Below are 25,263 nucleotides of genomic sequence, written 5' to 3' on the forward strand. Positions count from 1 at the left end.
TCAACCACTTGTTTGAGAAGAGCTTTGAAAGATGAAAATAAAAAAAGGAAAAATAAAATTAAAAAAATTTTTTAGCATTTGATAGGGAAAATGTGAACACTATGAAATTAGCCTAAATACTAGCTGGTCAAAAGTTTAAGACCATACTGAAACGAAGCGTTAATTGGTAAACACGTAACGAAATTTAGTCATTTGTGTTCAAGCATTAGTGCTGTCAACATCTCAGACTGACATCTCCTGTGTTACATTGAGTAAAAACATGGCAAAGGCTAAAAAGTTGACAGAGTTTGAACGTGGCAGAATTGTCAAGCTGCAAAAGCAAGGTCTCTCTCAACGTGCCATTGCTGGTGAGATTGGGCATAGTAAAACTGCTGTTGCAAATTTCTTAACAGACCCTGAAAGATACGAAACGAGAATTTCAAGTGGTCAGCCCAAGAAAATTGTGCTGGTGTTGAGCAGGAGGATTCGAAGGGTTGTCTGGCAAGACACCAGCCAATTGTTGAACCAGATTAAGGCCCTTATGGAGGCAGAATGCAGCTCAAGAACAATACGACGGCATCTATGAGAGAAAGGCTTTAAAAATCGTAAAAGTCTTCAAAGGCCATGCCTCCTTCCACACCATGAAACAGCTCGGTTAAACTTTGCTGAGAAGCACCAAACGTGGGTTGTAGAAAAGTGGATGAAGGTTTTGTTCTCTGATGAAAAAAAATTTAACTTTGACAGTCCAGATGGCTTCCAAGTTACTGGAATGATAAAGATATCCCACCAGATACATTTTCTACACGACATAGTGGAGGTTCCATCATGCTTTCTCCTTCCATAGAACAATAGAGATTCAGATTATACAGGGGCATCAAGCAGCAGCTGGCTATACTGGCATGTTGGAGAGAGCATCCTTATTGACTGAAGGCCCTCGATTGTGTGGAAATGACTGGATCTTTCAGAAGGACAATGCTGGATTCCACAATGACTGCAGGACAAAGGACTTTTTCATAGTAAATAACGTGATTATTTTAGATCATCCAGCGTGTTCACCCAAACTGAACCCCACTGAAAATGTTTCAAGGTGGATGGCAAGGGAAGTCTTTAGAAATTGACATCAATTCCAAACAGTGCATGGTCTTCGTCAAGCCATCTTCACTACTTAGAATAACATTCCAGCCAGTCTTCTGCAAATGCTTATATCGACAATGCCAAAGCGAATGTTTGAAGTTATTCGCAATGACGTCTGTACAACTCACTACTGAGACCTCTTGTTGGGCATTTCCTACCCTGTTTAGGATTTATTTTTGGTATGGTCTTGAACTTTTGACCAGCTAGTATTTAGGCTAATTTCATAGTGTTCACATTTTCCAGATTAAATGCTAAAAACGTTTTTATTTTTATTTTTTAATTTTTTATTTTCATCTTTCAAAGCTCTACTCAAATAAGTGGTTGAGTCCACCAATGCAAAATGCATATTTTTTCTTTATGTTCATTGGTCTTAAGATTTTGGCTAGCAGTGTATATTATTTAGATTTAGAAATTAAAATAATTTATAAGGATATCAATGTAAATATTTTACCTTTTTAATTTATAGTTTAACATCTTTAATAGTAATGTATCACACCCTTCTGTTACAAGCATTATAACTTCGCAATTATTCAGATATTGTAAAACGTGTAATATATTTAAATATTTTATCAGTAATGTTGAAATACTGATACAAAAATTAACAGTTAATGGATTTAATAGAAAAATGTTATATAAAATTATTAAACTATTCTATAACAAATATAAGAATGTATTAAATAAATATAAATAAATAAAATTTAGAGAAATTTTACTTAAAACTTCTAATAGCTATGTTAAGTTATGAATCAGGTCATTTAACAACTTGGCACTACTTTAAGCAGATGCACATCTTGCTGCATACAAAGGCTCGTTTAAAACATGATAGTCACAGTAGACTTGGTGAATGGGTGTTGGTTGGGAGCTATACTAGTTTGTTTGGAAAGCTAGATGGCATATTTCATGCTGGTATAGTTCATTTGCTGTGCTGTCAATTAGTGCCTTTCTACCATATTAGGGGCTGGAATGCTAACTTCAAGAGGTAAGTTTTCAACTTACTTACACCCTCATTTTTTATTTTATTTTTCTTATTTTTGTTTAAATTAATTTTTTCTTCCTGGGAGAGCAGTCACATCCCCACAACTGTTTGCAAGCAATGGAGAGTGATATAGATATGGAACGTTGTGGGCTTGAGCATCCACATTTTGCTCTCCTAATTTCTATTTCTATATCTATTGTACTCTATTTCTTAGGTGAGAGTGGTGAATAGAGGTTAAGACTGATAGAAGGTTTGTCCTCACTGCAGTGTGAGTCCTACTTCCACAGTCACTTAGAAAACTAGGGTACATTTTATAATCCCACATTATAGCTTGTAACCTGGGTTCTATTCAATTAATGCAACATTTTTTGTTTATTCTTGTTTTGGCCTGTCTTAAGTTATAACAAATTAATATAATAAGTTATAAGTGTGAATTTGTTGTTTTAACACAGCCCTTCCTTGTATTTTCCTTATTTCATTTCATTAAAATGTATTCATTTTCACTAATATATATATATGTATACACATATCACATATATAACAAATGTAAGAAAGTATCATTTTAAATTGTGTGCTTTTAACTTTAAAAATCACCAAAATAAAAACAAACTTTGAGCATCTGCTGAAACATTTTTTTTTGTTTTAACAACAATTGTTATGCCTTTTAGAACTTCAAAGCTAAAGAAAGTAGAAAATGTATATTCACATTCAATCCAATATCAAATGTTTTGAGTATCGATAATGTATTTAGACCGAGCATGTAACACAAAATAAACTTTAACTAAAAATATCACAGAATATTTCCTGCAGTAAAAGGATACTCACTGGTTATAAAACTCACAAACTCAGACACACATTCCTGTACACATTCTTTAGCATCCTTAGCAATCTGAAAAAAAATTATTCATGATAAAACCTGTCAAACAGAAAATTCCTATGAAAAAATACTTTTCTTCCAAACTCACTAAAATTTATTAGACATACCTAATTATTACATCCATAAAAGAAAACCACCATTACTGAATTATCTCTTGGGATCCAATAATAAAAAAAAAAAGTCAAATTAAACCCCAGTGTCTTTTACTATGTGCAAGGGCATACTTTGCAAAAGACTTCACTGATATGATGATACATACAAGTATTGACTTCTAATGTGGTTACTAGGACAACCAATTATTCATAAGACATATTTTTAATACTTTGCAAGTTGTATCACCAAATGTGGTTTAATTTGCAATAATTTTTTTTCTTGTTCATTTGGAATTCTTTTTGTACAAATGCTCACAGAATTAGCTATAAACATAACTATGATAAATAGAACAGCAAAAAGAGACTATCAGTAGATTTTTACCTGACATGCTAAAGTTTTGTAATTTCTGGAATAAAAATATATACATATTGTCAATTCTTGTTTCTCTTTTTATGTAAAGTCAGAAAATTGCATCTTTATACACACACACATAAAACACAATTTAGAGATAGTAAAGTGAGCATTTATTAAAACAGATATGGTAATTTGAAAATGTTTAATACACACTCACATGTTTAAGTTTCAATCATAAGGCTAAAGCAAACAGTAAACATGGGTTTTGGTCAACTACAAATTAAAGAAATATGTAATCAATCAAACTTCACACCAAAAGAAATCAATGTAAATGTTTTGATTTAACTAACTTACACAAGACAAGTTTATTAATCAAGTCTGATTACACTGGTTTACAAAGAAATTGAGGCAAGCACAAAAATAGCTGTTTTAACCTAATTTGGGGGTGCTGAATTCAGATTTGAAATCCGTTTTTACTCATCACCTCTAGTGTTTTAGATATGCATACTGTACATTTTGTACACACACTGTACATAAAGGCATATATGCATTCAGGGTTAATTTCTAATATTGTGTGACTTATGTCTTCTTTTTTAGTTATTATGCAATAAATGTAAGTGATAGCATTACATTATATATATATATATAGCTATATATCAAGACGGATTTTGGCAGTTGCTGTAGCCAACACGCCTCAATCAACAGCCAGCAGTGCACTGGCAGTCAGCGCAGGAGGTTGGTGTCCCTCGACAATTGTGTCACACAATCTTTGGGTATATATTTATATTACAATTTCCAACCACGCATTATAATTATTATTGCCTTACATATGGTTTAATTTTACAAAGTACTGTTGCTTTCTCTGTCTCTGGGATAGTCGAGCTGTATCCCAGCATTACAAGCAGAAAGACTGGGGTCTAGAAGCACTTTCGCTCCTGGTGAACAGAGCCAAGGAGAATCCTCTGGTTGACATGAAGAAGGTGCTTCTTCCTCCTCTTCACAACAAGCTTGGTTTGATGAAGAATTTCGTGAAGGCCATAGACAAAAATGGTGCTGCCTTCCAACACTTGTCTACTGTGTTCCCAGGTCTCAGTGCTGCTAAGCTCAAAGAGGGCATCTTTGTTGGACCTCAAACTGGAGAAGTGTTGAAGGATACTGATTTTGAGGAGCTTCTTACCTTAAAGGAACTGAGAGCATGGGAAGCATTTAAGTCAGTCTGTAGTGGCTTCCTTGGTAACACACGCATACCAAATTACCAAGCCTGTATTGAGAAGTTGCTAAAGACTTATGAGGATATGGGATGCCTAATGTCACTAAAATTCATTTTCTCCATTCCCACCTCAACTTCTTCCCTCCAAACCTTGGAGCAGTGAGTGATGAGCACGGAGAAAGATTCCACTAAGACATTACTAAGATGGAGAGCAACTACCAAGGCAAGTGGAACCCCAGCATGATGGGAGACTTCTGCTGGATGCTCTTGCGTGACATCCCGGAGGCAAAATACACCAGATCATCTAAGAAAACACATTTCTAACTGTCTGCGGTACTATGAATTGTGTACATTGTGTCATCCAAGTATATTTATTCCATCAATGTTCTTTATCTATCCTGTTTCATCTGTAATAAGCTTCTGCAACTGTTGAAATAAGCACGTATATACTCTGTATATACTAAAATGAGACTATTTAAAAGCCAGAAAACTAGAGGTGATAGAGCAAAACTGTTTATAAATTTGAATTCAGCACACCCAAATTAGTAAAAAACACCTATTCACATTCTTGCCTCAAACAAAAAATATTTTTTTGTAAACCAGTGTTATATATAAAGACAAACTGTAAGATGGACAAGACTGATATTTTTTTTTTGTGTGTAATATGATCACTTTTAAAAGTTTCATTTTATTAAAAGACAAAAAAGAGTAAACTTATTAGAACTGTAACCAGTTATAGTCATAGAAACTTCTCAATCATTTTTTTTGTGTATGTCTAAGAAAAATAAATAATATAAATATGTCACTCAGTTTTCTACGACTCTTACCTTGCCTGATTTTGGAATTGCATTTTTCATTATTCTTGCAACATTAGCAATAGGTAGAAAACGATCCTAAAAGAAGAATTTTTTTTTTCACTATTTTAGTTCTCTTGCTAAAGTGTTTAATGCAAAAAATAGAGTATGTTTTGAAATATATGAATTAAAAGGCAGTTTCATTTTAAAAAATTACACTATTAGTTTGCTAAAAATAAATGTTGTAACAATTGGGATAAAACAGCAGCTAAATTTTTCCCATATAAAAAAATCATACTGTTTGAAAAAAATAATAAAAGTCTTAATCTGTAACTTTAAAAGTACATGAGTGAAGTTATTTGAACTTCACAAGATATTAAGACTGTGCTAGATGTTTTGAAATCCCACACTGATATCAACAATTATGCATTAACAGCTTAAAATTAAATATCTACACTATCAAATATCCACTTTCTTTCATGTATCAAAAAAAGATCACTTATGCATTTCCTAAAGAGCAAATTCATATGAGAGTTCATGTTAACATCAACTGATATGAAGAATAACTATTAAACTCCTTTACCAGCAGTTTGTATCATATCTATTTACATTAAGCTTTTCCCTTTACCCAGAGGTTTTAACTGTTTGCTTCTCGATTGAAATAACTCTTTGCACTGTATGGATTGGTTATATTTAGCAGGGGCATAGATCATGGGGGTATGGTGCATACAATCATCCCCCCCCTACACTTTGGGCTGTTGAATTTTTTTATTGCATCACAGGCCTACAGATTGTGTGTTTGTTCTTGTGATTCTCATGTTCTTACCACTCAACTTACATAATTAAGCCTAGATATAGGCTTTTTCAGTTGCCGAAATGTACATCTTAATAGATGTACTTCTAAGCTTTTCGATCTAAGCGATAATTCGTAAGTATCAGTCAGTTGGCCTAAGTATATATGTAAGGCTTGCAAGCACTCTCACAGAATCTACCTATGTCTTGTATGTAGTGTAATATTAAATAAAATTTACATCACAACAGAATGAACAGAGCACGAAATTCGAAAATATTACTCCCAAGCATAAACTCCTGTGATCTAGATCTGGCAGGCCATTTGTAGCTTGTAGCTGCATCAATCTTATGTATATATTGTGCAGTTTTCCTATGCCATTTGTTCTTATGCATGTCTAGCCGGTTTTATTGTCAAACACCTTACTCTCCTTGGCTGCAGAAACCGCTGACCATAGTGTACGTTTAGTGTACAGTTAATGACAGGTTTGGGCCACTTGGATCCAGGTGCACCCTACATCACTCCCCTCTGCTCCCTTTAGTCTGAGCCTCAATTTTACAACAGGGCTCATCAGACCTGTGTTTGTGGCCCTCATTAATCCATGAAATTTCAGATTATTACTGCCCTCTAATAAAGAGCCAATGCTTTATGGTAAAAGAACAATATATTCTCTTATCATAGACAGTAAAAATATTGTATTTTCTTGTATAATTAGAACACAAAAGAAGCAATTTCAATGGCCTGAAGCCTCTACTTGAATTGTATTGCTAGTTTTTGTTTAGGTATTTTTATTTAATAGACGTGCTTATAGACATTATATCACAACATGTTTGCCTTCTGATGAACTTTAACAGGAATATAATATATTTGTGATTGTTTAAGTATTTTTTAAGAAATTTGCAATTACTTGTGTTGTAACTAGCACACATTATTGTCCCAGCGATGCCCAGGTGGTCAGTCGGCTCGGTAGTCACTGTGAGGTTCACGTGTTCGACTTAAATACATTATACAGTTCAATCCAACTTCCATTCTGTTCTATCTTCATTCATTGTATGTTAAGAGTTTTTCAATAAAGACTATTTTAGCCAGTTGAGTCATCTGGAAAAAAGATTCCAATTATGACAAGCAAGCGTCTGAAACTTTCGGATATTAGACAGTTCTGCAAGGCAGTTACTAATACTACAAGTGACAATGCAGATGCAGATAATCCAACAACCTCAAACAAAGGAATAGAAACTTGCCATACAGAGGAAATACCATGTTCATCAGAGGACGAGTCTGAAAATACTTGTGCAACTATTGCACATCATGAACCACCAAATAGTTGTGAAACAAGTTTGTGCAGTAATGAAAAATCTGACACTGTACAGATACAGTGTGGAAAGCCATATCATCCAGATGCACAACTATTACCACGACAGAAAGCAAAATCTTAAAATATCAACTTCCAGGGCAAGTGGTTTGATGAGTTCCCATGGCTGCACTTAGAGAATCAAACTCAAAAAGTCGCATGCTTTCATTGTGCCAAGGTGGAAAATAGAGGCCTTTTTACAGGGAAATTGGAGAAACCAATGGAGTATACTTTCGTATCCACCAGATTTTGCAACTGGAAAAAGGCAAAACAGAAATTCAATGAACACCAATTCTCCTCTCAGCACAGATTCGCTATATCTCCAGAAAGTTCACTTGATGTAACTCCAGTGACTGTCCAGCTACATGATGGAAAAAAGCAGCAGCAGGAAGAATGCAAAAGAAGTCTAGCCAAAACATTCAGAAGTTTATGTTTCTTATTGTGTCAAGGTTTAGCATTACATGGACATACTGATACGGAGGGAAACTTTCTACAGTTAATGAAGCTCCTGGAAGAGGAAGATCCTGAGTTGATGGCCATCTTGTCAAAGAAAACCACATTCACATCACCCCAGGCTCAGAATGAAATAATGGAGATGTTCAGCCATCAAATACTGAGGAACATAGCACACAAAGTGCAGCAAAGTAAAATCTTTGCATTAATGGTTGATGGCACTCAAGATGTTACAGGTGCCGAACAGGAAGCAATATGTGTACGATACGTAGATGAAAACTTTGAGATCCATGAGACATTTCTTGGTTTGTACAGTGTTTCCAATACAACTGGTGAAACAATATCCTCGACCATACTTGATGTACTGACGAGACACAATTTACCACCGTCAGGATTAAGAGCATAAACTTATGATGGAGCCGCTAACATGAGTGGTGCGTACAGTGGATGCCAGGCAAAAATAAAAGAGAAGCAACTGTCAACTTTGTTTTTTCACTGTGGAGCACACAAGGCTAATTTAATAATGTGACATGCAGTTGAAGCTTGTGAATGTGTTCGAGATTCTATCCAGTGGGTACATAAACTTGGTGTCTTGCTTCAGAGGTCAGGCAAATATAAGACAATCTTTGAAAATATTGTATCGTCAGACAGCCACAATGGTCCAGTTAAATACATCCACCCACTGTGTCCAACACGCTGGTTGTGCCGCCTGTCTGCAATTACATGTGCTAATGATCACTACTGTGACATTGTCTGAATTAGCAAATGAAAAATCAGATGTAGCAGTGAAAGCATGAGGTCTGCTGGACAGATTTGACAAAGGAAAGACAGTTTTAGGATTTTTGATTTCTCAGCATCCATTAGCTGCATTAAAGAAACTAAACCGCGCATTCCAAGCAAAATCAGCAACAGTATCTGGCATGATTGAAGCATCTGCAATGACAGTTGAGCAACTGCAGGTATTGCTAACAGAGGAAAATTACAACAAATATTTAATGAAGCTAAGAAAAAGGTAACTTCCCTAGATCTGGTCCCTATTGAATTACCACGCAATCGCAGACCCCAAAGAAGGATCACAGGTGATGGCTCAGCACACCATTCTGGAACAGCTAGAGATTACTACAGAAGCCAATATTTTGAATTTGTGGACACAGTCATAGAACATCTGACCACTAGATTCAATGCAGGCAACAATGACTTGAGGCAATATCTGACACTTGAGAACATGATCACATCTGGCAAGATTGACAACTCGGTTATAAACTTCAGAAATCTCTGCATAACGGCTCGAGTTTCAGTTGCCCATGTTCAAAGGAACAACAAAAGCAGTATATCTGAAAGGTGCGAAGGATGCTTACTGTAAAATGCATAAAACAAGCAAGCAGATGTTTAGTGAAGTGTTTCTTCTCATGAAAATTTTGCTTGTATGTCCAGTATCCAGCTGCGAATGTGAACGCAGCTTTTCTGCATTAAGACGGTTGCAGACATGGATAAGGTCAACTATGTCTCAGTGTCGCCTCAACCATGTGGCAGTTTGTTACACTCATAGAGATGATGTCAACAAGGTATATATAGAAGAGCTTATGAAAGAATTCATAAACAGATCATCACAAAGGAGGTCTACGTTTGGGAACAGGTAGACTAGAGGACTAAATGAATCTTACTTCAATGAAAAGTATGAATAATTATGTGCTGCATTGTATTGATGTGTAATTTTCAAGAGTTTGCAAAGACATTCTAATTATTTTTTATCAAACAACATGAACAGTTTTTCACCAGATATAAACTTATCAAGGGTAATTACTAATTTTATTAATATTTGAAAACGTAATTCATGCAATGAAAGTTATTAGTGACCTTGTCAAGTATAATGGCCATCTTTTATACTGTGCAGTGTGCAGGAATAAATTCATGTGGCATTTGTCTTTATTCTAGTAACATTTTGAAAACTGTTCACAACACCTCACTTATACAAACCTACATGGAAACCATGAAGTATCGTGCTAACAAGATTACTCTGTGACTCCATGTTTACAACTTTCAGGTTCACGTAATCAGAGATTACCAATTTGTAAATTGAACAGTCCACATAAGTGGTTGCAAAAATCATCCCCCCATCGGGTGTCAAGTGTAATGGCCATCTTTTATACTGTGCAGTGTTCAGGAATAAATTCATGTGGCATTTGTCTTTATTCTACTAACATTTTGAAAACTTTTCACGACACCTTACTTATACAAAACCTACATGGAAATCTTGTAGTATCATGGCAACAAGATTACTCTGTGACTGCATGTTTACAACTTTCAGGTTCACGTAATCAGAGATTACCAATTTGCAAATTGAACAGTCCACATAAGTGGTTGCAAAAATCATCCCCCCCCATCGGGTGTAAAAAATCTACACCCCTGCTATTTAGTGTATCATATATATATTAGTATGTTTTTTTAAGTCATAAGAAAATAAGTATATCCAAACTACAATCAAATGTAACCACAATTTTTCATTTCCTAAGGTAAGCAAATTTCCTATGCTTAAATAATTTTAACATAATCCAAAAACATATTGTATTTATTGGTTTCCTTCAATGTAGTCACCTGATTGATAAAAGTGACTTTTGAAACATTGGGTATATCTCCTTCTAAAATTTGGTACCACCATGAAAAAAGATTATTCCCCTTCAAATTTCCCAAACTTTATCAGTGTCAAGTTTCAGAGACAAAATTAAATATTAAAATAAAAGATTTTGTTTTCAATTGGGTATATATAAAATTAAACTTGACATTGGGAAATTATTTATAAATGATAGTGAAAGAGTAAGAAAAATAAAATGCAAAGCAAGTCTTGGCATTAAAAGTTGTGTTGTTTTTTATATAAAATTTATTTTGAAATTAAATAAACTACACTCATTAATACATTATTACACTAACTCACAAGCTTGAATTTGAGATTCCAAAGGAAACTACTTTGATAAACAGAACGCAAGAAATCTTTCACTGATAACAAAACTGAACATTCTAAGTTAACACGTGTCTACCAGAACTTGAGAGAAAAGCAAAATATTAAGTATATCTCAAACATAAAAAACACAATCCATTACCTAAAACTTGAAAAGTAATTACAAACAGCCTTACCTGTATGATCCGATCACTTCCAAGGTTTCTGTGATACTAGTGAGAGAGTAAAACCCTAAGTTTGAGATTTTGGTTGTGTCATCTTATTGGAATTTTGAATTCATGACTAAATTAATGGCAGGAAATTTTACAACTGTCTGTCATTTGTGTAGAAACACAATAATTATGTTAAGTCAAAACAAGAATTAGACTACCATTGTACAGTTGTTTGTCAATACCTTACTTTTATCACCTTTTCACATTTTTTTCTTTCAAACTTGCAAAGATGTATTCAACATTTATTACTTACTGTGAAAGAGGTCTGGTTCTTGTTTTAATACTTTATCTTATTGGCCTTTGTTACTTGTGTAAGCAACTCGCTCAATAAAAAGCATTGTATCCTCAGTTACCTTTAGATTTCATACATTATTTTACAGTTTTTTGCAAACAATATTTTGATAGTAGGTCATTTCATGTCAAATCATCCAGAGGGCTGCAGATGACCCCCACAGAATGCCTTGACAAAATTCACATGTGCTCATCTACACATATAATGAACAACTGCCAAAGATTAGATCAATATCTCTAATATTTTCTGATTTACAGCCCTGTGAAATTTAGTTAAATATTTTTTATTTTTGGTGAATTCATTTTCTGGCAACTTTGGCTGTTTAAAGCTGCAAGAGTAATGGTGGTAGAAGGCTGACATTTGCTACACTGACTGAAATAATCTCACAGAATTCAAAAATGGTCTCAAACCAAGTTTATCTTTCTTAGGATTTGCATATTGAGGCAGTAAAATCACCTGAAAACTCAAAATTGTAAAAAACATTGGTTTATGTAATAAGCCATATCTCTAAGACTTAATACTATACAAAGCTGAATTTTGTTTTCTAATTTCCTATAACATATCAGTTGATAAATCAGCAACTGTTGTAATTAAAAGTCTGTTAGATCTCCTGTAAAAAAAGTTAGCTGCATGCAACTTTTTATGATTTAGCTAAAAATAGCCCTACTTCAGGCCACAGTTTGACCATGTCACCAGTTATTCAGCCTTTTCAGATTTTTACCATATATTCTTACATCTCTGAATATGATCTACAAAAAAATCAGGATGGTGTTCAACCTACTTATAATTTTTTTAAAGTATCCTCTGACCACACGTTTTTTATTTAAACAAAAATTCAGTTCAGGTGTGTTACTGTGTGCAAATATATCCATACAATTATGTCATACAATACCTGTAAGAATTTTACAACTCCCACTGAAATATTCTAACCAGCCTTTAACAATGTTAAATAATGAAGTTGTAAGAAACAAGAAAGAATTAATTCATTTCTGAACAAGTTTATTGTCATAACCAGTTAGATCATACGGCAATGCAAATATATTTTGTATGGATTACAGTTATGCAGATATAGCTGAGTTTAAGATTCATTATATTATAAATACAAAGGTATATCAGACACAAAAAGCACAGTGCTACAACAGGGGATAACTGAGAAAGATTATAGTCACACCAAATTGCAATAATCATGACAATGAAATGTTTCAAAAACTGCTTTGGCGATAAATTAGCCTTAACAGCAACAAATAAACATTGCTTTGTTCAGACAGCTTGAATACATTTCTGAAATTCGAGTTTGATTATGTTGAGATCACTTTGACTTGGAACATAGTGGCGAGCACTACGGCCTTGCACGGAAGGTGCACTTATCAGATGAAGAATATGTTGGAAAGGAATCCAGCTTTCATCTTTACGTGACCTTGCAGGCCAAGAGAACAGTTTGTTTCTTGATTTCTTCATAAATGACACCAACACATCGGAATGTTCATCTGATCTATCTTTTATGTTTCCTACGTACCATTCATGATCATATATGCATGCCATATATTTCCCTGGCTGATAATTGTCATTGCTGTCTGTAGACCCTATTTGAGCTGCTGCAGCATCACTTTCACTGCTACTACCAACAGTTACAACTGTGTACACATCATCATCTGATAGCCTTCTCATATACAATTTGTTGGTAGAGTGAGGAATAAAGCTATGATGTGACCTAATACTTGCCACAGTTTTGCATTTTTCATAGCACACAAGTAGATCAAACTTTACACAATTCTGCAGGACTGATTCCTCATTGACAAGAAAAAACTGAATGCTCTGAATATGGTCCTTTGCTCAATGGTACATATCAAAGATACTTATAATTTGATAATTTATTATTTTTCACAACCTTTATTTTTTTTTAGATCATGTTTAGAGATGTAAGAATATATGGTATAGGCTGATCAGAATATTTCAATGAGATTTATCAATTATTTAAAATGGTATGGATATATTTGCATACAGTAACACACCTGAATTGAAGTTTTGTTTTTCAAGTAAACAACATATGGTTAGAGGATACTTTAAAAAAAATTATAACTCAAAAAGTAGGTTAAACACCATCCTGATTTTCTTTGTAGATCATATTCAGAGAAGTAAGAATATATGGTACAAATCTGAAAAGGCTGAATAACTGGTGACATGGGCAAACTGTGGCATGAAGTAGGGCTATTTTTAGCTAAATCATAAAAAGTTGCATGCAACTAATTTTTTTTACAGGAGATCTAACAGACTTAATTACAACAATTGCTGATTTATCAACTGATATGTTATAGGAAATTAGAAAACAAAATTCAGCTTTGTATCATATTAAGTCTTAGAGGTATGGCTTATTACATAAAAAAATGTGTTTTACAATTTTGGGTTTTTTGGTGATTTTACTGCCTCAATATGCAAATCCTAAGAGAGATAAACTTGGTTTGAGACCATTTTTGAATTCTGTGAGATTAATTCAGTCAGTGTAGCAAATTTTAGCCTTCTAACACCATTACTCTTGCAGCTTTAAGCAGTCAAAGTTGCCCAAAAATGAATTTGCCAAAAATAAAAAAATATTTAATTAAATTTTACAGGGCTGTAAATCAGAAACTATTAAAGATATTGATCTAATCTTTGGCAATTTTTCATTATATGGAAAGATGAGCACATGTGAATTTTTTCAAGGCATTCTGAGGGAATCAGCTGGAAAATGTTCCAAAATCTGGATGATTTGACATGGAATGATCCAGTAACATACATAATTTAATAGTGAGATTTCAATATTTTTTAATTTATAAAATTGTTCCTGCAAACCACACAGAAGACTGTACAACTGATGTTACATGTATCTGTACAGAGCTATAAATCCAACAAATCAAATTATTTTTTACTATATTGTATTGTAAATTATATCTAATATACTTCAGTGCTATATCCAAAAATTCAAGCTTTCTTTTAAGTTGTATGCGTAAACTAAAAACTTTTTTGAATTTTTGAAGATAATCTATATAAATCTCCACTGCCACTATTGGGAGCAACTGTAGCAACTAAAGTTTACTAGAAATGGATAATCTGTGGTATTTTCTAATCAATTAATACAACAAATAAAAAGTGTTGGTTTCATAATCTTTTCAATCACTGAATTAATCTAATATAATATTAGTCTTCCTTCTTTCATTCACCTCAATTTGGATTTTTGTTTCTCAAGTAATTTTTTTAATTACCCTTGGTTTCAAATGATAGATATTTCATAAAACTTGTCAGTGTTATATTTTGTGGAAAAAAAATTTTGTTTAAAAATTTTTCCACAAATTTCTTTAAAGATAATGTGGACATTTCCTAATTGGCAAATTAATCACTGACTTAAATTAAATTCACCAAGCAATTGCTATTACATTTGCTTTTAAAATACTCAGATATTCCCATTAATCATTTGAAAATTAAATAAGCTGATAACAGCAAAAACATAGTTTACTAACAACAAGAATGGTAATGATAATTTTGTTTAAAACATATTTTGACAAAGTAACAGTAATTGAGAAGTCAGTAAGCCAACTTATGCATATTGCTCAAATACCATAAACACAAAAATAATATTCAATAAAGACTTGAGTCATCACAATATTTAGCAATCACTTATCATACTCAACAAACAGTAAACTTACATGATAATAATTTTATTATATTTGATGAACAAAGTAATAAAAAATCACATGATTACAAATATACCAACTCTATAAAACCATTAAAAACAGCATAACTTTATAAACAAAGAATCAAACATCAACAACATAATGTTTATTAAGCCTTGTTATATTAGCTAGCTAAAAAATAATCAGTTTCTGGTTGTTAATTGGATTACTGTAAATTTTAGATATGTTGATTTCAAAAACTGAAAGGAGGCTTTTAATGTAATAAAAACACAATAAAAAAATAAAAGCAATGAAACCTACTTTTTATCTTTTTTTATACTATATTGTTACTTAAACATGTTTTTATTAATTTCTGGAAAAAATGGAGGTTTAATTGTTATTTTAATTAATAAGTTAGTTTACACACTACAAATCAATGTAATAGCTGCCATATCACTGATTAAGTTGCCCTTTACTGCATGTAAGCTATTTAGGTGCTAATATAACTGAAACAGTACATACATACAATTTTATTCAAATACTTATTCTTAACACTTGTACCAGTGTTAGGCATATAATTATAACACAATCATTAACTGGATATTGAAAGGCACTACATGTTATCCCTGATACTTAGAAACCAATTAAACACATAAATGGTTAAAAGCTTTTAATGCCACAGATATGCATATATATCCACTCTCTGGGAGGGAAGGGGTGAGGGGTAAGCTTATCTCAAAAGATAACAATGATACATGTAAAGATCAGAATAAGTTCAGGGATTCCTCTCTTGTACATGTTGTTTAGAACAGTCAAATACCCCAGTTGAGCCTTTATCTGATTTCAGTATATCATAATTATTGTTGTCCTTGTTCTGTAAGGACATATTCAGAAAACATTTATCTACCCAAGTAGCCAGAAAATATCACAATGGAAAGTGATATGCTAACCAGTTTGATGAAGAGCATGGTTATTCATTGTTTACCTTAGTTTCTTTGCTGTACAGGGTCCATTATTTTTGGAAATATCCTCTGAAGTACATTTGCAAATTCTGCATTTTTATGGAAACATTTAACTACATAGAAAGTATCAGTATACCTGCCAGTCAGGTAGCTTAAGAAATTTATAATACTTCACAATACCCCAGTATCATACCAAAATTTATCCCTACAACATTAATATACACAAATAGAATACATTTTCATACTAAGCATGCTTAAAACCACATGAAACACATTTTCATAAAAATTCATCCCAAACTTTATTAATGTATAATAAAACTTAACATAAATGAAACATGCTTTTCATGCAAGACAAATTATCTACAAACTTTCATTACAACGTCCTATGAATATCCCGATTTAACTTTTCTTATAAATAATATTCTAATTCTAGTTGAGAAATAAAATTTATCAGGAATGTTGTAGCAAAAATAAAAAAATAAGCTACTTCAAATGATAACTACTATTTAACTATCAGTCCTACTTGTAATTTATGGCAAGTTAATTCTAGTTCAAAATGTCTCAGTGAAGATAAAAAAAAAATCACAATGAGCACATACAGATTTCAACAAAATACTAATATGAAACAAATATTCAGTTTCATTCTAATTATTTCATCTTGCATTGCTTAATTAATTTTTGATTAATAATTATAAGGTAATATACTAAAATATACCAACAGCAGCAAATAATGGAGTTTAGTACAAAAACTACATGTACAGTGTAGATAATATATGCATATTAGTGATCGATGAATAATCAACATGATGATCCACTAAGTAAATTTAACCTATCTTATTTATTACATATACATACCAGGTCCCATTCATTATGCAGATCTAACTACATATTATAAGGCTCCAGTAAGTGTATAGTAGTTCTACCAAAAGTTTGTTTACATAACAATACACTACTGTATATATCAGAAAACTGAAAGTTTTTCAAGTTATAAAATTTTATGTGAATTCTTAAACGGTATTTGATTAAATTACATTTAACTTCTTATAAATGTATAAAGAATGAAAGAGAATAATGGTATATTTTCTAACTTAAATAATCCAACATGTTGCTGGTATTATATCATGTGATACACACTCAGCCAATCACAGCAAATAATTTGTGCTAGGAGTAGAATAATGAAATTAGTTGTATATTGTTAATATAAATTCTCCTACAAAACAGTAACCTGCACCATATTGAATCATGTTAACTGACAATTATAACATAACCATTCATATTTCTTCAAATGTGATTCTATGTGGGTGAGCAGCATGTTTGCAGGCTTACATTGTTAAAACCCAGGGTTTGATTCCCTGCAAAAAATAGAACACAAATAGTCCATGGTGTAGCTTTGTGATAAAAAAATATCAAATTACTGCACACAAATAGAGAATTTGTCACTTTCAGATTAAAAACAAATTCAAAACACTGGATGTGCATTTTTGGATAATTTAATAAAGGCCCACTTAATAATTTCAAAAATATATGCTGTTATTAAAACAATTTTAGGTTTGCTAATAATACTGGCTTGTTATTGGAAGCACCATAAATGAAGCAAAAATGCAATTCACAATGATGAAAACTCTTTAAACTAACTGAAATATATAGTGAAAGAAAATCTTAGACAATCTATTAAACCATTTCACACAAAAATTCTCAATGGATCATGAATAATGATGCATACATGAACATTTTTAACCCCTACTGCTTCCAAATATTTTCTATAGCTATAATTCTGTGTTTTTTACAGCTAATTAACATTGTGTTTTTTACAATGATGCTGGAGCAATTATCTACATGTTAAAGTCATCTAATATTCATCTATCATTTAGCTGGTAATTCCTGTTTCACCTTATATTTTAGTTTTTATAAAGTAACACACAATATTTGGAAGAAGCTTACCTTAAAGGGGTAGTGGTAACATAACTTACATAAGAGTTACAATGTTTTGTACCTTGACATTCACAATACCTTATTCAGTATTGTATAAAAGGTTTGGGTGCAATATACTAAAATACTGTTGTTGCAACTAATAACAATAAGAAGAATTACAAATGAGCTGTATTAAGCAGATTTTTCTTTTCCTTGTATGTCTGACATGCATGCTTTTTATGTGTATTTTTGTGTGTGTGTATAGCCTCAGCAGTCACTAGTAAAGGTTTTGAACTGAATCTTTATTGTTTAAAGTGTTTTTTTTTTTACCCTAATATTCTACTAAGGTTTTGTGCAATTCCTTATAATCACTATTATGAACCACTTTCATGATCCATGATAAGTGTCAGAAAACAAGTATCAATTTTTAAATTAAAAAATATTTATAGGTTTATAATTAACATTCAAAATTGTTCTAAAAATCTGTGATAAAATATGTGAAAATTCAGAGGAAGTCCTGAAGGAACTGAGATCATCTGGCCTGGAATTACAACAAAAAAATTATATCTCTTTATCCTGGAAAGCAAGGTAATACCACTTGCCTCCAGAATTAGGAAGATGTGAAACAAACAAAATTCAACCAATGATTCACTAATGTGACAATTCACATGTGGAATTATGAGGATGTGAGGACCTCCTTCCATGACATGGAAAGTAAGAAAATGAACAAAGAGAAAAGCCACTCTCACACAACCAGACAGCAGTGTCTCTCTCAACTTGAATTATGAGGAGGCTACCATGTAGACTAGACTGGCCCCTCACCCAAAACCTGGAAAAATCAGCCAAGGTTAAAGATGGGAAGGTGGGTTTGACATTTTATGGCACAAAGCAGCTAAAATATCTGTGCCAAACATCCAGCAAAAAGTTAAGTAAAGTAAAAGTATTAAAATTCATAAAAAGAAATCAAGGTGAAACAAGACAAAGTTGAATTTTTGATTTAAAACTAAACAGCATGCAATCCAATTTCTATATATAGTGTACAGCAGTAAGAGAGAAATTACAGTAATACTAATTTTAAAGGACACTCTGTAGCATAAGTTTAATGGTAACAACTTGCCAGGATGACTTACAGGTAAGTACAATCACCAGCATTACTCACCTGAAATTGGCCTTTCCAGTCCGTGTTTCAAGTTATGTAACGTTACAGCCATTTTCTAATTTCATATCGAACTAGTTGTACTTCAAAAATGATTCATAAAAAAGGTCTAATTTATGAATTAAAAACTTAAGTGTTAAAAAAGTCAATGGCACTTATAAAACTAAAAACATGTGTAAGGTGGACAGTGTTACAATCACTGATGACACTATCTAACATTAAGGGTAAACCTAGGGACAAAACATGTTGAAATTGGTGCTGTCATTGCGACTTTCAACAATGGCAAGACAGTGGCTTATTGTGACCTGAGTGTTACACAGACAACACACTGGTGTATTAGTCCCAGATAAAAGAAAATGATGAGTTAAAAAACTGTGACCAATGCATTGTCTAGTTAGAACAAATTCCTCTTTCTGATCCTTATGGAAGCAAGATGGCCAAATTCCAATAAAAGGTTTAATTTGGAAAAGCTTGTTTTCATGTTGCTCACTCCAAGTCTACTGCCAACTGGTATGGAGCCAAGCCTTGAATACAGGACTATAGTCTATGTATGGAACAGGCACAGCAGTGATAGTGCCAGAGCAGACAGACTTAACTGCAGTGTTGGCGAGCTCATTCCCACGAATGCCAAAATGGCCTGGTATCCAGAACTGGATAGAAATATATGTTAAAGAAAAATGGGCCAGTGGGTTTTACATATCAGTGAGAATAGGGTGAGAACTGATGTGAAGTGATTCCAGGGCTAACAGAGAGCTAAGTGAATTGGTATAAATAGCACAGTTCGTGTACTGCATAGCTTCTATGTGATCCAGGCCAAGAGAAAATGGCATACTATTTGGCAGTGAACACAGAAACTGTAGAGGGGATTCTATGTGCAACAACCAAATCATGGCAAACAATGGCAGAGCCCACAGAGTCATTTGATTTTGAACCATTTTTATATATGGGAATGGAAGGATGGTTCAAAAGATGTTTGGCAAATAGAAGGCGATACTTCCAATCTGGAGTATCTGTTTTCTCCAGATGACTCACAGAAAGTTCACAGTTGGAGATAGTAATTAGCCATGGTGGAATGAGCTGATCTGTGGATACTGCAATGTCATACTGAGATAGACCCAATTCATCCAACTGCACCTGGAGACAAAGGCTAAAAGAAACAGTGGCAGACCATCTATTATTAAAAAGTGTGGCCCATTAAGGAAGGACAACACAACCATATGTGGGATGCTGCAGTAAAGATAGAAGTTTTGAAGCATACATTAAAGACAGTTGCAAACAACGAAGGTATAGTGGAGGTTCATGGGACTCCGTGTACAAACTCTGGACTGGAGAAGTGCCGAAGGCTCCTGTGCAGAGCCAAAATCCTTGATGGTGAACAGGGTCCAACATTTTCATGGCTGAAGTCCTGTCAGAACCATAGACCAGAGATCCATAGTCTAGTTTTGACTAAATAAAGGTACAATAGATTTTTAGCATGGAACATCAATCCACCCGCAAGAGGTGGGAGAGAGGACACATAGGATGTTCAGTGCCCTTGTACACTTGGCATGTAGCTGCTTGATATGTGAAATAAAGGTTAGCTTATGGTCAAATATAAGCCCCCAGAACTTTGCCTCAAGGACCACAGGAAGCACAGCTTCACCGATACAGAGTTCAGGATCAGGATGAATACCGCATTGACAGCAAAAGTGCATGCAAACAGTTTTGGAGGGAGAAAGGTCAAAATCATCTGCTGTGGTCCATGTAAGTAGATGATTCATGGTAGTCTGTAGTTGCCACTCAATATACCTCATATTTGACGACTGACACGAGATGTAGAAGTTGTCAACAATGAAACAGATTGCAACTGTAGGGGTAGTTTTCCACTGATGCCATTAATCTTTATGATGAAAAGTGTGACACTCAAGACACAGCCCTGAAGGACTCCAAGTACCTGTGAGAAAGAATGGGAAAGTGTCATACCCACAAGGACCTGGAATTGCCGATTCATTAAAAATTTTTAAATAAAAGTTGGTAAATTGTCACACAACCCATACGAGTGGAGGTCTTGTAAGATACCATACCTCCACGGTGTATCATAAGCTTTCTCAAGGTACAAAAATACAGAAACAAGATGTTGTTTGAGAAAGGTTTCCCTGACTGATGTTTCAAGTCAAATCAGGTGGTCCATGGTGGAGAGCTATCCTCAAATCCCACACAATGGGTGAGAGGAAGTTGTTTGGTTCGAGAAACCAAACAAGATGAGCATTAACCATCCTCTCTAAGATCTTACAGAGACAGCTCACAAAAGCAATTAGATAGTAGTTCAAAGGTTTAAGAAAAGGGAAGGAATACAATAGTATGGAACCAAGCATTGGGAAAACGTTCTTCTTCCAGATCCAGTTAAAAACAATCAGAAGAATAGCAAGAGAGACAAAAAAGTATAGCACACCATCTTGTAATGAATACCATCAGGTCTGACTTATGTATTGCCAGACTGATGAAGAGCAAGTTTAAGTTCCACCAGTGTAAGGGGGTGATTACAGTCAGAGACGATCAGCCTGAAAGGAAAGAGGTGATTGTTCTGCCCGTGTTTTGATGGCTAAGAAGATGGGGGATAAAGAAGAAGTGCTAGATGCATGAGAAAAGCTTTTGCCAAGAGTATTGGCAATGCTATGGATATTAACAACTTCCTGGCCATCAGAAAAGAAGATTGAAAGGGAGGAATAAGGATACGAGCCACTAACCTTTCAAATTTTGTCCCATGTGACTTTGGAACTGATGGTAGAAGAAATGCTAGAGGTGTATTTAATCCAAGATTTCTTCTGGCTTTGACGTCTGACCTGCCAAGCATGTGCACGAGCTTGCTGAAATGCAGTGCAGTTTAAAAGTGTGGGATATCTATAAAAGCTATCCCAAGCCAGTTTTTGAACTTTTCTCGTCATGTAGCAGGCAGGATTCTACCAAGGATGAGAATACTGTGAGAAACATATTGAGGTTTTAGGAATATACTAAGTAGCTGCCTGGACAATACAGTCAGTCACTGCTGTCACACGGTCATCTATCAATGGCTTACACATGATGGCAGGATCATGTTCTGAGAGAGTGGTGAAAGAAAGCCAGTTAGCCTGGTCCAACTTCCATCAAGGCACACAGGTCAGATGGCATCAACCATGGCCAGTCTCACTCAAAATGATCACTGCCCTGTGGGTTACCATCAACTCTCCAAAAGAAGCAAGTGAAAAGTGAAGAGGAACAGATAGATCTATAGCAGTAAAAGACTGAGAAGGTGCATGAAAATAAGTATAAGAACCAGTATTGAAGAGAGACAGGTTGTGGTCCAAGAGGATATGCTCAATAGCACAACCCCTCCCATCAATACTAGCACCACCCCAAAGGAAACATTTAAACCTGAAGGAAGTGAAACTGGGCAGTCACTGGAAGGACAAGTAGGGACAGAGATGAAATTAGACATAGATGCATTAACTTTTTTAATTATGGAGGGCACAAGAATCTTAAGATGTTTTTCAAACAACTCTGTTGGAGGCACAGAAAGATCTTTCTGCTCTCCCACTGTAGTAGTGGAGTGGAATATAGCAGCATATGTCTGAAATAAAATTGGGGACAATAATTTCCAAGCCTCTAAGTAGGTGATATTATTAACAGTCTTTAAGCATTGCACCTCATTCTCTTCTACCCATTTAGGGCAAGAAATATATAGAATAAGAGGGCGTGGGCCACTACAGTTAACACAGTGTGGTTCCAAGTTGCCCTTGCAAGCCTTGTGGCCTTTACCACCACCACAAGCACATACCAAAGAACCACGATATGATGTTTTGAGTGACCAAACCACTGACACTAGAAACATCTGAGAGGGTTAGGAATGCAAGGCCATACCTTGCAGTTCAGATAACCTGCTTTGACTGTAGCAGGAGGACAAGGTGATTTAAGCATATCAGAACATTGGTAGGGTCCATAATTCCATCTTTATGGGTGAAGATTTGGTGTACCATAGTATCGTCTTGGCTGGAGAAACTAGGGAGGATTTCCAACTCAGAAACGTTCTCCAAATCCCTCTCAACTATTACTCCCTTGGAAGAATTCAAAGTTGCATGGAGAGTAATCTTAATGGATATAGCCCCACTGGCTTTTGATTTCAAGAGGAGTTTGGTATGCTGTGGTGAAGATGTTTCCATCAAAATGTCTCCAAAACACAACTTCTTACTGACTTTAGGGAACCAGCATGTCCCTCTAATCCCTTCAGAATGAAAAATGGAGACATTTGTCCCAAGGATTTCTCAGATAAGGAATGGAGAATCAGAAATCAAAGTGTAGAATCTGGCTGTAATGGTGACTGTACAACAGAGTCATCCATGCATGGTCATTTTTCAATGATCTTTTTTCTAATTATTTCATTTTTATTTATTTTGTTAGAAAGAAGGGTATCCATACCAAAAATGTTACATTTCAATGCCCACTGACCCCACCCACCATGAAGCCCTATGAGAGGATGCACTACAGTGCCAAACAAGGACACTGCAGCAATGCCATGGTTTTGTAAGCACTATGCTCAAACATCAGCATCAGGTACAATGTCCGCAATACCTGTTGAGAACATCCAACACTGGTACTTGATTGACCCTAGCCCAAGAGGACCAGCTGATTGACCCAAGGAGGGTCACCCATCTACAGGAATTCAAGGCCAAAGTGGTGTGTTAGGGTTGGACCCCTCAACCACCAGGAACCTCTCCTGCCCTTCATGGGTCACCACACACAGCAAACACATAGGTGGAAGTTTAGATCCCAGAGGAGGTAAACTGATTGATTGATTGATTTAGTGTTTTATGGCACAAAGCAGCGAGGCTATCTACACCAGACATTTGGTAAAAATGTAAAAAAAATAAATAAATAAATGTAGTAATAGACATAAATGGAAATGAAGGTAAAACAAAAAAGTATAAAACCAATGTTGACACCTAGTCTACAATGTTAAGATAGAAGGCAGAGTATAAGAAGTTGTAAGGTATTTATTCTAGCAAAAAGGTAATGATCATAACCCGCCAGGAAGACTAACAGGTAAGTTCAAGAACCACCGTCAATCACCTGAAGTTGGCCTTTCCAGTCCTGGTTCTGGGTTATGTGTCATAGCAGCTATTATCAAAATGTAAAAGAATAAAAGTTTTAAAAGACACTCCGCAAAATCGTAATAATGAGTAGCCAAATGTCCAGTAAAAAGATAAAAGTCAAGTAAATGGAGTAAAATTTGTAAAAGTATTTTACAGTCCTGGTGTCGAGTTATTTAATGTTCTGGCCATTGTCCAATGTCAAATTGAAGGAGAGAGATTAAAACTGTAAAAAAGGAACCACAATTAAAAAGGTGTAATAAATAAATATGCAACAATTAAATGAGATTAAAAAGATTAATGGCCATTAAAAAATTAAAAACATTATCAAGGTGGACAGAGTCACCATCACCAATAACTCTGTCCAATGTTACAGACTGACCCTGGGAAAAAATATGTTTAAAATATTGCTGTCGTTGAGAATTGTAACGATGGCAAGAAAGTAAAACATGGCTGATAGTGATTTGAGTGTTACACAAACTACACATTGGTGCATCAGTTCCAGATAAAAGAAAATGAGTTAAAAAACTGTGACCAATGCGTAGCCTAGTGAGAACAACTTCCTCCTTCCGAACTTTACGGAAGCTAGATGGCCAAAGTCCAATTTTGGGTTTGATTTGAAAAAGTTTGTTGTCACGTTGCTCACTCCAAGTGGACTGCCAGCTGGCACGGAGCTGAGCCTTGAAGACAACACCATAGTCCATGTACGGAATAGGCATAGGAGTGATGGTGCTGAAGCAGACATATTTAGCTGCCGTGTCTGCAAGCTTGTTCCTGGGAATACCAACATGGCCTGGTATCCAGAAAAACTGGATTGAAGTAGCTGCTAATGAGAAATGGGCCAGTCGCTTTCGAATATCAGCAAGAATAGGATGTGAGCTAATGTGTAGCAATTCCAAGGCAAGTATAGAACTAAGCAAATCAGTATAAATAATGCAGTTGGAGTACTGCTCAGCTGCAATATGATCCAGGGCAAGAGATATGGCATACAGTTCAGCAGTGAACACAGAAGCT

General features: G+C 34.5%; 1 protein-coding gene across 7 annotated transcripts in view; it reads right to left on the reverse strand.

The window, feature by feature from the left end:
* LOC143240696 (nuclear transcription factor Y subunit beta-like) overlaps positions 1-25,263 on the reverse strand; it is a 71,116-nt gene that overhangs the window by 17,704 nt on the left and 28,149 nt on the right. For 5 of the 7 annotated variants that reach the window (XM_076483566.1, XM_076483568.1, XM_076483572.1 and 2 more), the window contains exons 4-6: positions 11,144-11,179; positions 5,451-5,516; positions 2,911-2,978 (exon numbers count right to left, since the gene is read on the reverse strand). In XM_076483566.1, coding sequence (XP_076339681.1) covers positions 2,911-2,978; positions 5,451-5,516; positions 11,144-11,179 — 170 coding nt within the window. The remainder of the gene's footprint in view (positions 1-2,910; positions 2,979-5,450; positions 5,517-11,143; positions 11,180-25,263) is intronic. The other 2 variants (XM_076483567.1, XM_076483573.1) reach the window with 1 other exon arrangement.

This window comes from Tachypleus tridentatus, chromosome 13 (assembly GCF_004210375.1).
Source record: "Tachypleus tridentatus isolate NWPU-2018 chromosome 13, ASM421037v1, whole genome shotgun sequence".
Classification (NCBI taxonomy): domain Eukaryota; kingdom Metazoa; phylum Arthropoda; class Merostomata; order Xiphosura; family Limulidae; genus Tachypleus; species Tachypleus tridentatus.